Below are 12383 nucleotides of genomic sequence, written 5' to 3'. Positions count from 1 at the left end.
GCAATGTGTAAGCAGACAGTGTGCCCTTTGGGCTGTGGACTAGTAGCTAGAGAACTTTTTTCTGTCTTCCCTTTCATTGCATGACAAGTGAAATGAATTTCCCCCAAAGAGTCCTTAATCGTTTGGTAGCAATTTAATTCACAGACCTGGAGTATAGGTCCAGCTTGTCCTTAGGAAGGTGTTCAGGCATTTTAGGGTTGTTTTTAGAATATTCTCAGGCTGTATGATTCTGTCATTTCCAAAGTGTAGTATTGGCAGAAAGGATGGAGGTCTGTCTTTGTTGCTGTTGTTTGTTTTTGAATCTTTGTTAAAATTTAATCCTGTAATATACTTCCCTCCAGAAAAGACATGCCACTCACCTGCCCAAACAAAAACTATCTGGCCCCCGTGCAGCCTCAGCCGCCATATGTTACCAGCAAGGTTGTTTGGTGGGGGTGGCCACTAGACTTCCCCAACTGGCTGTCATATTTTGCTTGGCTTTTCCTAGTTCCTTGTGATAAGCAAGAGTAAAACCGAGCATGCTTTAGATGACATCATGTTTAACAGAGGTCAAATGTGTTCAGTTTCATTGCTCAGATTTCCTCTCAGTAATTTCAGTAAATAAATTTTATTGCTCAAATAAGAAGTGTTTTATATGCAGTTCTCATTAATTATAATAATTTCTTACCATTTTCTGAGAAAATTGAGAACTAGGGTGGCCTAGATGTATAGCTTGTTCTGTTTATCTTCTGTGTAGTGGGAAGAGCACTGTGTGGCTGTGACCCACATTTCAGGTCACAGAAGAACCACAATGTATCTGAGTCCCCGCTCTGCATGTGTGTATGAAAACACATCAGCACGGTGCGGCGGTTCCTCTTCGCTGGGTTGTAAGGCTTCTTGTGAAGAATTACTTCTTACACCTTTAACCAAGTGCGTATTTATCTGGAATAATGGCATGCTGAAGACTTTTTCCTTAGGATGATGGGGACTGAGCCCCGTGCCTCGTGCGGGCTATGGGAAGTGCTCTACCACAGAGCCGCATCTTCCCTAGGCTGTGTTTTTAACATTATATAGCCTTCTTCCAGAATCTAGACAGGCTTCCTTTCAAATTATTAATGCATGTCTTTAAAGCTGTGTGGACTTCCCCCGAGGGATTTATGCTGTAACATTTTCCTTTTTATTTTTTTCTAATAATGGACTATTTTGTATGCATACACTCATGTGTGACATGGTGCCCATGTGGAGATCAGCTTTCAGGAGTCTGTTCTCTCATCACCTTGCTGAGCAAGTTTCTCCCATCTCTGCTGCATTCTGTCCTCCAGGCCACCCTGCCCAGGAGTCTTTTATATGAGTCTCCTGTCTCAGCCTCCCATCTCAATGTGGGAGTGCTGGGATTACAAATGCGTGTCCACATTCAGATTTATTTTGTGAATTTCTTGGATCAAACTCAGGTCTTGAGACTTGTGCGCAGCAAGGGCTTTTTCCAGTGAAGCCATCTTGCCAGCTCCTAATGCCTGAATTAGCATCTTCTTCTCTGGGCTGTTGGATGCAGCTCACACAAGGCAGTAGAGGCCAAACAGTTTTGCTTGGAGAGTGAAGAGGACACATTATAGGTCCTAGGCAAACTTCAGCTCTTACTTTCAAGATTATTAAATGTACTTATGATGATTTATTCTGGTAATGTCTTAAACGGGTTTTAAGAAGGGTAAAGTGTCATTTCAGTCTCCTTTCCAAGTGGAAGCCATGGATACAAAGAAATAAAACACCTGAAAGAATTATATTTTGGTTTACCAGCTTTTCCATTTGCTTCTCCCAACATTCAGGAAGTGCTACTTAGCAAAAACACATTTACAATGAGACAGTTGAGTATCAAAGTAAAAAAGGTCATGAGGCATACATAGGATACAAGACAAGCATCAGTATGGCAATACTCAGTCATCGTGGAACACTTAGGAAGAACTGGACACTGCAAGGCCGCGTAGCCATAAATGAGTATCCCAGTACTCAGGAAGGCAGAAACAGATGGGTCTCCATGAGTTCAAGGCTAGCCTGGTCTACAAAGCAAGTCCATGATAGCCCATGCTACACAGAGAAACCCTGTCTTAAGAAAGAGAGAGAGAGAGGGATAGAGAGAATAATGGCTATAAGGCAGAGCTAGTTAGAGGGTGTCAGAGGCACACAGAAGGTATGCCTCTGGAAAACCAGATCCCAGGTAAAGAAGATGCAAGAACAGGTCATAGTTAGCGGGGAGATGGTGAGAATTGCCACTGAAAGGAAGTAGTTTCTACAGAGGTTGCAAAGTATACCCAGGAGCTGCTGCCAGTAATGGAAGGTCATTTTTTCAACTACAGATTTTTTTTTTTCATTTTTGCATAACTCCATTTGAGAGGCTAGAGAAGTCAAGGAGCTTTTACCGAAAGGTTTGGGGATGTGTTAATATAGCACACAAGTTTCTCAAAGAACAGATAGGCTTGTATTGATGAATACAATACAGAATACAGGATAGATACATGTTTCAGAAAATACTCTTTGCCTGCCTTATTGAGGGAGAGAATCACCAGGGAGGAAGCTATATCAGTAATCAACACTACAGGGTTAAAATCTAAGCACACTGGGAATGTTAAATGAGCAGAGAGTACATAGGTTCAGGGGGTGCTTGGATGGTAGATTCCACTGTGATAACTCACTGGGTTAAAGCAAAGAGGAACAGAGGAAGAACATGGGCGCTTTTAACATAGGCTGGGACATGGCCTGCATAGTTCAATCACTGAGCAAGCAAGCATTAGAGAAGGAGGGTGATGTAGAAAGGGAAAGGAATTAAGATATCCAGCTTTGAATGGTTATGCAGTGAGCAAGATAATAAATAAGAAACTCAACAAATGGCTGGAGAGATCACTCACCAGTTAAGGACACTTGCTGCTTTTCTTTTCTTTTCTTTTTTAAACTAATTTATTTAATTTTATGTGCATTAATGTGAGGGTGTCAGGTCACCTGGAACTGGAGTTACAGACAGTTGTGAGCTGCCATGTTGGTGCTGGGATTTGAACCTGGGTTCTTCTGAAGAGCAAACAGTGCTCTTAACCACTAGAGCCATTTCTCTACCCCCCCCCCCCACTTGTTGCTTTTCTAAAGGGTCCTGAATTTGGTTCCCAGTACTCAAGTCAGGTGGCTCACAACTGCCTGTAATTTCAGCTCTGGGACATCTGTTGCCCTCTTCTGGTTTCCGTAGGCACCACACACAGGCACAAATAAAATTAAATTGTCTTTTAAAGCATAAACCATAATGTTGTCATTAACTACTGGTGACTGGTACAAGCTGTGACAACAGAAGCTAACTGTGAGAGGCCATTGTGTACAGTGATTGCTCAGGAAAGTTTCTATAAGGAGCTCAGCCCTGGAACCTGAGAAGATCCTGGGTAGATGGAGAGCTGGGAGCAGGAGGGACTGGAGCTACAGAGGAAGCCCCGGGAGCACAGTAACGTGTGAGGTGGCTGTCTTAAGGTTCCATTGCTGTGAAGAGACACCACAACCTCGCCAGCTCTTGTAAAGGAAAACTTTAACCGGGGCTGGCTTACAGTGTCAGAGACTTAGTCCATTATCACCATGGCAGGGAACATGGCAGACATGGTGCTAGATAGGAGCCAAGACTTCTACGTCTTGATCCAGAGGCAGCAGGAGGAAACTGTGTGCCATACTGGGCGTAGGTTGACCATCTCAGACCTCAAAGCCCACCCCATAGTGACACACTTCCTCCAACAAAGCCACACCTCCAGTGGTGCCATTCCCTATGGCCAGGCATTCACACATATGAGTCTGTGGGGCCATTCCTGTTAAAACCAGCACAGTGGAGTTAAATGGAAAGGAGTAAACTCGGAAGTACTTGCTTATTTGGTGAATAAGACAAAGCTGAGAGACGAACTTCGTGGGTAGCTTGTTGACATATTGCTGATGGCCAGAATTCTACAATATCCTATTACTTTCATATAGTGTGAGGTGAGGTCATCATCCAGTTGCTAGAGTTGGGGAAAGGCTTAGGAACTATAGGGACTGGTTTCCTCTGAGATTGTGAAAGCAAAATAGAGACTCCAGATAGTTAGGTAGGGCACCACCTGAGCTTTGTGGCTATTTTTAGGTAAAGTTTCAAGCCAGCTATGTAGTTTTGTTCACACCCCTGTACCTTTGCGGGGATAGCCAAGAGAGTGTAAATGTTAAGGAAAGTGATACCACTCTTAATTTGTATAGATATTAAAAAAGAGTCTCAGAAAAGTTAAGATTTCGCTGGGTGGGTGGAAATGCTTGTAACTCCAGTGTTCTAGAAGCAGGGTCTGGCCAGCCAGCCTGAGCTACAAAGCAAGACCTTGTTTCAATAAAAAGAATATGAAGTACAGACTTGTCTAGAGTCTGGAGTGTGGCATATTTTAGCCTCAATACATCTGGTGGGCAGTCTAAATGCAGCCAGAGCCCCAAAGTCAAAGCCTTCATTCATGAGAACTAAAGTGTGCTCTGCCCTCAGCAGTCAGACCACTGTAGCTACAAAAGTCAGTGACTTCCCATCGCTCTAGTAAGGAAACTTACTGGTTCCTTAATGTGAGGAAGAAAATTCTCTTAGCACTGAGTTTATTTATTTATTTTTTTTGGGGGGGGGGATTGGTGTACAGTTTCTTTTGTGCCCAAGATTGTGAACTTCATAATGAAATATAGTCAGTTACAGTTTTTGCAAAATTCAAACCAAAAAATAAAAAATCTACTAATACATGAAAAGGACTGCATCCTAACTCCTGGTACAGAAAAGGTAGTTTGGTAGGGAGAGAACTTTCACAGTTCAAGAATACTGCTTTTTGGTAATTTGAAATCATGTGTAAAACTAGAAATGATAATGTGTTGGTTTAACTGCAACTTTGACAGGAGTTGGCCAATGGCCAGTCTGAGACTAAGTTCCCTGGAGAACAGAATGCCTGAAGAAGCTGTGTTTTGTTTTCTTTTTAAAGATTTATTTATTTTATGCATGACTGCTTTATCTGCATGTACACCTGCATGCCAGAAGAGGGCATCAGATCACATTACAGATGGTTGTGAGCCACCATGTGGTTGCTGGGAATTGAACTCGGGACCTCTGGAAGAGCAGACAGTACTCTTAACCACTGAGCCATCTTTTGTTGGAAGCAATAGTCACACTCTTCAGATTTATAAGCACTAACAGTGATATTTAGTTGTTAAGGCCAAAGCTCCCTCCTGTCTTCTCATTGCACAGAGGCTCTGTCTCAGCAGGGTAGAACTTGCGTATCTGCCTAGACAGGGAGACAGTTTTAGGGTAGTTTGGTTAACCCAGCATCTTTTTGTTTTCTTTCTCTCCCAAAGAGCCATTGGTAGAGGTGATACAACATAAAGGGGAAATCCATAGCGGTGGTGGGAGCAAGATAAGACTATGGATAAATGCAGAAGAGAAAAGTGCAGCCCAGGAAGAGAAGGGAAGGCTGCTGTCGGGGTTCCTGGGATTTTAAACTTGGGCTTTCCAGGCATACCCATCAGGAGCTAAGGAAGGCAACAGGAAGGTGGCCTGTGACCCTTTCCGTTTTTCTGTTTATTCGAAGTAATAACATTGACAGCATTTATTTTCACTACTTTCTATATATAATGAATTCCTGATTTTGTTTGGTCCCATAGTATAAGTATTTGCCACACTAGAAAGGTAGAGAGGAGGTGAACACGACCGTGGACGGTTATAACTCAGAGGAAGTATGAAAGGTGGCTGTACTCCAGACGGAAACACCCTGAACTAAGACGATAGTGAAGTTAGTTAATGGCTAACATTCAAATAACCGAGACTCTATGGTATTATTTTGTTAAGTTTTACAGCACAATCGTGATCAGTTTTACTCTAAACTCTAGGCTCTTCTGACTTCTCCGAGAAAGATTCTCTGCTCTAGCTCCTCTCTCTGGGCCTCTGCCCTTGCCTTAATCTTCTACCTCCTCCTCTATCTCCTCCTTCCTGGCTGGCAGGAAGTCAAACCCTATTCGCTCCCTGCTCGATTGATGGCTTTATTGGCATGTAGGGGATGATTGGGGAGCAATGTTTATACAATGTGTCAGGAGATTCTCAGAACAAAGATTGCAACCAGATATGGGGAGCACAAAAGTCAGTATTTGAATTACACAATAACCTGATACCTACATGCCAGAAAGCCAGGTGTGTGCGGAGAGGCAGGTGGAAAGATGTGCTAATCACCACTGACAGCACAGAAAGAAGCTGGGGCTTCTGTAAAAGAGGGTGAAGAATTCGGCTAAAGCTTTTCCCCGTCGTTTATAGACAACCATGGGCTTGCATGAGGCCATAGGAATTGAAAGGCAGGTCACTCTTGCTTGAAGCTTCTGCTTGGGCTTCCTTTGGATACTCACAGGAGGAGTGAGGACGTGGCAGGAAGCTGAAGGTGTAGGTCTGAAGGAAGAAGTGGTTGTTCTGGCAATGGCAGCATGGTCCCACTGCAATCACAGCAGCTATAAGCCTTTAAGGGAATAACTAAAAACCCTACAATTCTAGGGGACAGATAAAAATCTGGTGTTCCTGAATGACAAATGTACGAATGCACAATTGAAGCTGAAAAGTGAAGCACACATCTTGGAGTAACTGATAGAACACAGAGAGAAAATTGGTGACAATAAAAGACCTTGAGATCACCGTTGTGGAACTCTGTCCTCTGGCTGTGGTCATGGCCATATGGAATCAGAATAGCTGTGATTTCCCACCAGAGATGCTCATTTACACCCCGTCTTTGGAGGGCTTGAAAGAGGCTCAGGAGGCAGCACCCTTGCCACAGGAGGCCTGCCCCTTCCTACTGGTATAATCCAGTCACAGTTCTTGGAGGAGGGAGACGTTTTTTTAGTGGTGTCGCTACACAAAACTTACCCATGCTTCTGTGAGACCTAGTGAGTTCACCAAACTAGACTTATACAGAATCATTTATTGGTCTGTTTTTGTTGTCCTGTCTGAGGTAAGCAGAGGTTTGTTCATGTCTCTCTGGGATTAACCTAACAATAATCAACTTGACAGTGGACTGTTGCTCTTGAACACGAGCACAGTGACTTGTTTTTTCAAATATACATGAAACAGTCATGTCAACCAAGAAATTTTAAAACATTATCTGGTACTAAGAAAGACACAAAAATATAAAATTATTAAAATCATGCAGAGTCTGTTTTGTCATCAAGATAGAATCCACTGACAGAAAGATATCTAGAAAATTCCAAAAATTTAGAAATGTTATGATGCATATATTAGCAGCCTTGGGTCAAAAAAGAAAAAAATACCAAGGCAAATTAGCAAGTATTTTGAACTGAGTCAAGATACAACATGAAAGTTTCAAGGAATACATAAAATAGCATAAAAGTTTAGAAGGAAATTTGATATATATACTTAAAAAGAAGAAAGGTCTCCAGCCAGAATCTAAACTTCTTTCTTAAACTAGGAAAAGAAAGACAAATGAACCACATGTTAATTAAACAGAGAGAAGGAAATGGTAAAGGGCAGACATTTAAAAGCAGAAAATGAGTATAGTGTATCAGTGAAATCAAAAGACAGTTATTTGGAAAGATTATTAATATTTCTAAGCTGGGGCTGGGTATGGTGGTGTATGTATGCCTTTAATCCTAGTACTCAGGAGGCAGAGGCAGAGTTCCATGAGTTCAGTGCTACACGGTGAGACCCTGTCTCAATTAATTAGTTAGTTAATTATTTTATTAGCCAGAACAACCCAGTACAAAGAGAAGGCACAAGTTACCAGTATTGGGAATGGTGGGGACCATCACTACAGGTCCTTCGAGCAGTAAAGCAATAATAAGGTTCAAATAGTAGGTGCAGCACATCACAGGGACACGGAGCAGCAATGGAGAGAGCTCCACTGTCTAGATCCAGGGCCACTTGACATTAAAATAACTATGTACAACATACATGGGTGTGAATGGTGACCTAACTGTCACACAAGATCATTAAGAGAAAGATTTGGGGAAGAGTATTTAGCTACAGAAGATGAGTGGTGTTCTTTGATTGAGTTTGGGGTCTTAGTCCTTATAGTTGAAAGAGAAGAAAAAGCTGCTTAGAGAAACCTTGAGTATAAACTGCTTAGGGCTAGGGCCTTGGCTCTGTGGTACAGCATTTCTCTAGCAAGAATGAAGTCCTTGGTTGCATAGGTAGTGGATTTTGTGCTAGGTCTAAACTGGACTTTGGTTGAATAAGCCTCTGTTCTTCCCCAGGTGGGTAGGTATGAGGAGCCTTTAGGGCAGATCTTCTTATTGGACCACAGTTCATGAAGCAAAATCCTTTGGAAAAATACAAAACTTAATATGTCAGGATCTTAAACTGTTTCTCTTTGTGTAGCCCTCTGGAGATGGAGTCAGCCTGGACTGAAGAATATAGGCTCTCTTTTTCTCAGAGTAGGAAGATGGAAAGGATTTTATTATCACAAAACTGAGGTTCAAACAGTTGCAAAATTCGGGTCTAGGAACACAATGTTTATTATCAGCACACTAAAGCAAACACTGAAAGGAAATTAAATGTTCTGTGATAGGATTCCAGTGTGAACCTGTGGGCTATAATGTGTGATAGTCCTACAAGCCACGTCTGTAAAGCTGACTTTTATACAGCTGTAACTTCAGACTGTCACCATGTAAAAATGCTTGTGACATAATATGGAAAAATCAGAACGCACATTTCCTATGCCCTGTGATTTTCACTAAAATATAGACAAGCAAGATGAAAGTTCATAAAACTGGTTATATGAACTGTAGTATGGCAATCAAAATGTAGATGATTTTCCTGGTCTACATTTTATATTCTCAATAACATTATGTAGAGTTTGTGGTTGAAAATAAGTTAGGCAGGCTTTCAGGGGTGAGGTCTGAATTTTGAAATCTCATAAAGGTTTCTTGGTCAGTGTCCAGAAACCTATGTGCAGAGTCTGAGAGTCCTGCTGTTTGCCTTCTAGAGGCTGGATCAGTGTAAACCGAACCAATAGCAGTTTGTTCTGGTTAATCCACCTCGAAACCCTGTTAACTCTCCCTGTCCCTGTCACAGACAGGAGACAGAGCTCTGCGTGTGTAGATGGTGGTTGAGCATCATGTCTGCTGTATTACATCTGTCGTCTCCTTCCATCTTCCCTTGCAGGAAGCGCATTTTCAACTGAGCATGGCAAGCTTCAACTGCAGAAGGAATCCCTGGGTGAGCTGAGGAAGGAGTGTACTGCAAAAAGGTAAATGTAGTGGCAATGGCTTCTCTGAGTGTGAGCTTATGGGGACATTTGGAAAAGCAGCATTTTAAAAGGCTGCTACTAACTTACATTCTGTGTATCTCAGTATCCCATTCACTTAATCAGCAGATGTTTGTGAGTACCTACTGTGTGTCTCCACTGTGCTGGAGCCTAGAAACATGAACCCTGTTTCCCATCGCCCAGGCCACAGCTCTGCTGCTCTTTATGTCCTCTCCTCTCCCGTCTTTTCCATGCCACTTCAGCTGGCTGGCTGGCTTTCTTCGGTAATTCCTTCAGACTTCTGCTTCTTGACCTCACACTTGATGACCTCAGCAATACCTACAGCATTTTTCTAATCCCTGCCTCTCCAGCTTTCCTGCCCTTCCCCCAATGATGCTATCAGGGCTTTCCTACTAAAATACCATTTTTGTCATATCTCCCTCTTCTTAATATGGCAATTCTTTGCTTAATTTTCAAATACCTTCAACAAACAAAGGAAACCATAGTTTCTTTTAATTTTTCCTTCAACATAAAGTGATGACAATAGCTTTTCTCCCCCACACCATGCATAATTCATAGTCACTTCTGTTCTCTTTTGCCATCACTCACTTCTGTAGAACTTTAGTAGTTGAGGACTCAAGGATCTAGAACAAAACAGAGAATATCTATTTTTATCCTCCAGTTTAAAATAGGAAAGCGGGGCTCTGAGAAGTTGCTCTGTCCAGCTCACTGACAGAGCCATGAGTGCTTGTCAGACAGTAGGTCAGTGTTTTCCACCATGCTAACTTCACAACACTTTTGACCCCAGCTGTATCCCACAGGCAGAACTGTGTCTTGTGATTTAATTCAGTCCTGACACTGCCTGGATACCTCCTGACAGTTCCTCCAGACTGAGACCTGTAAGTAGATGGCAGTCACAAACTCCAGGTGGCCTCCTGTGTTTCTCACCTGCCGGCTATAGCAATTCCCACAAAATTTTCTGAGTTCAATTAATTGGCTCCTGACAGACTCAGGGAAACACTGGTGTTTACTGGTTTATGGTAAAAGTTGCCAAGGATCCAACTAAACCTCCAGATAGAGATGGTTCTGTGCCTGTGCAGGCTTCTCATCCTCCAGGTACCTTCACAGTCTGAAGCTCGCTGGGCCCTGTCTTTTCTTTTTTTTTTAAGAAAATGCCATATAAACCAAATTCTGAAATTGAGTCAGCTTCACTGAGCCCTGGTTCTTAAGTGTGTAGTGGGTGTGGTGGCAGCTCACTGTCGTCTCGGAACAAGCACACGTAGTGCTCCTGGCAGGTATGAGTAGGTAGGTGCTCCTGGCACGGGTATTTGCTTATTATGTTCTTTATAGCTCTCAGCACAGTGCTGGGCACACACAGGAGGCCATGGCATGAAGTTAACGTAGTTGCCTCGTCGGAGACAGGTCAGGACTCAGGGCGGCTCTTCTTTGCCTTCACCTCTGAAATTCTCTTGCCAGTTATGGACCACTGACTCTTCCCTGGTTTAATTAGGTTTAAGTGTTAGGAGACATAATTTTTCATGACTGTACATTTTCTTCCTCCCCGATAGAGAACTCTTCCTGAAGACGAATGCTCAGCTGACAATCCGCTGCAGGCAGTTGCTGTCCGAGCTCGCCTACATTTACCCTATTGATTTGGTAAGTTTCAGATTCCTGAGGAGATGGGGGTTGGAAAGATAATTCCACTTGAAATTTCCCTTCAGTGAAAAAGCCATCCCTCTGTGTGCTCTCTCATGATTCAGGAGAACGTTAAGAGCTAGTAGTTATTTCAGAAGCATACTGAAACTCAGTTGGGGGTAGCTGGGAAGATAGCTCCACCCTCAGGTGCCGCCACATAAGTATGAAGACACAAGTGTAATTAATCCCTCGGACCCTGATGAAAAGCTGAGCAAGGTGGCATGCTCTTGTCCCAGTGCTGGGGAGGACACAGGAGGATCCCTGGGACTCAGTAGCTAACTAGTCTACCCAGTTAGTGAGACTCAGGTCCTACTGAGAGACCTTGTCTCAAAAACAAGGTGGACAGCCATCTTGAGGAACACCTCCACAGTTCCAGAGTTAACCGCTGCTCTCACCCTCCCTCTCCTTTTCCCTCTCCCCCTCTCTGTCACACACACACACACACACACACACACACACACACACACACACACACATATAACACGTGCACACATTCATACACAGACTCACATATGCAGACACATACATATACACACACATGCACATACACACAAACTCTCTCTTTCACACACACACACACACACACACACACACACACACACACACACACACATTTAGTTGGTCCCAAGTCCCATAGTTTGATTGTTTTATATATCAGCTTGATGGTTGTATTTCTTATCATCAGAAAGAATGCCAGATTATTTCTGGTTTCTTCATAATCCTTTTATTCAACCAATTATCCTCCATTTATGATACATTTCTTTTGATGTGTATGTGGTTTTTAAAACATAATTGCTCAGTCACCTGTGTATATTGGTGTTCATTAAGGCATTCATGTGGCAAATATCAGGATATTAAATTTTTAATGCAGTTACTTAAAAATCAATACAAAAGGTAATAGTAAAATAACTCTGATTAGGGTTATTAGAAAAATCAAGTCTACTAAATTAGGTAGCTTCCTTGTTAATAGTAATCCACAAATAAACTAATTTTCAGAGAAAAAAACAATAGAATTTGAGTTTGCTCATAGAATCTTATTAACTTGTTTACAGAATGGATATAGTTTAGCCAGAATGTTCTACTTTTTTTTGCTTTTAAAATGGACATCATATGGCTCCCGCATCTTCAAATATGTGGTGCAGTTAGGGATGAATGTGAACGCCTAGTCTTCCTGCCTACATGCCCCACGTGCTGGGATTATAGATGTGCTGCCGTGCCTGGAAGGAAGACACTTTATGATGTCACTTTCACATGCCTTTTTCCTTAGATGACGCACATGTGATTTTACTATCAAAATGTCAAGCGTAATAAAATGCAGGAAAGTTTGCCATACCCTTACCAGCCTGAACAGTTTGCATACTATTCTGCATCTAAGATGGTGCCACTGACCTGCTGCATTCTAGATTTGACTCAGTGGCTTCTTTGCTTCTTAGCACAATGAATTAATTTCATCCTTTGATTTAATTCACA

At 42.4% G+C, this 12383-nt stretch overlaps 1 protein-coding gene across 3 annotated transcripts in view; it reads left to right on the top strand.

The window, feature by feature from the left end:
* Uvrag (UV radiation resistance associated) overlaps nt 1-12383 on the top strand; it is a 263208-nt gene that overhangs the window by 145474 nt on the left and 105351 nt on the right. For all 3 annotated transcript variants that reach the window (XM_055623512.1, XM_055623513.1, XM_055623514.1), the window contains 2 exons: nt 9137-9221; nt 10787-10874. In XM_055623512.1, the coding sequence (XP_055479487.1) occupies nt 9137-9221; nt 10787-10874 (173 nt within the window). The remainder of the gene's footprint in view (nt 1-9136; nt 9222-10786; nt 10875-12383) is intronic.

The sequence above is a fragment of the Psammomys obesus genome, unplaced genomic scaffold (genome assembly GCF_907164565.1).
Source record: "Psammomys obesus unplaced genomic scaffold, mPsaObe1.curated_primary_1811, whole genome shotgun sequence".
NCBI classification, from domain to species: Eukaryota; Metazoa; Chordata; class Mammalia; order Rodentia; family Muridae; genus Psammomys; species Psammomys obesus.
Note: the sequence above shows the minus strand (reverse complement) of the source record. Positions and strands in the feature narration are given on the sequence as shown.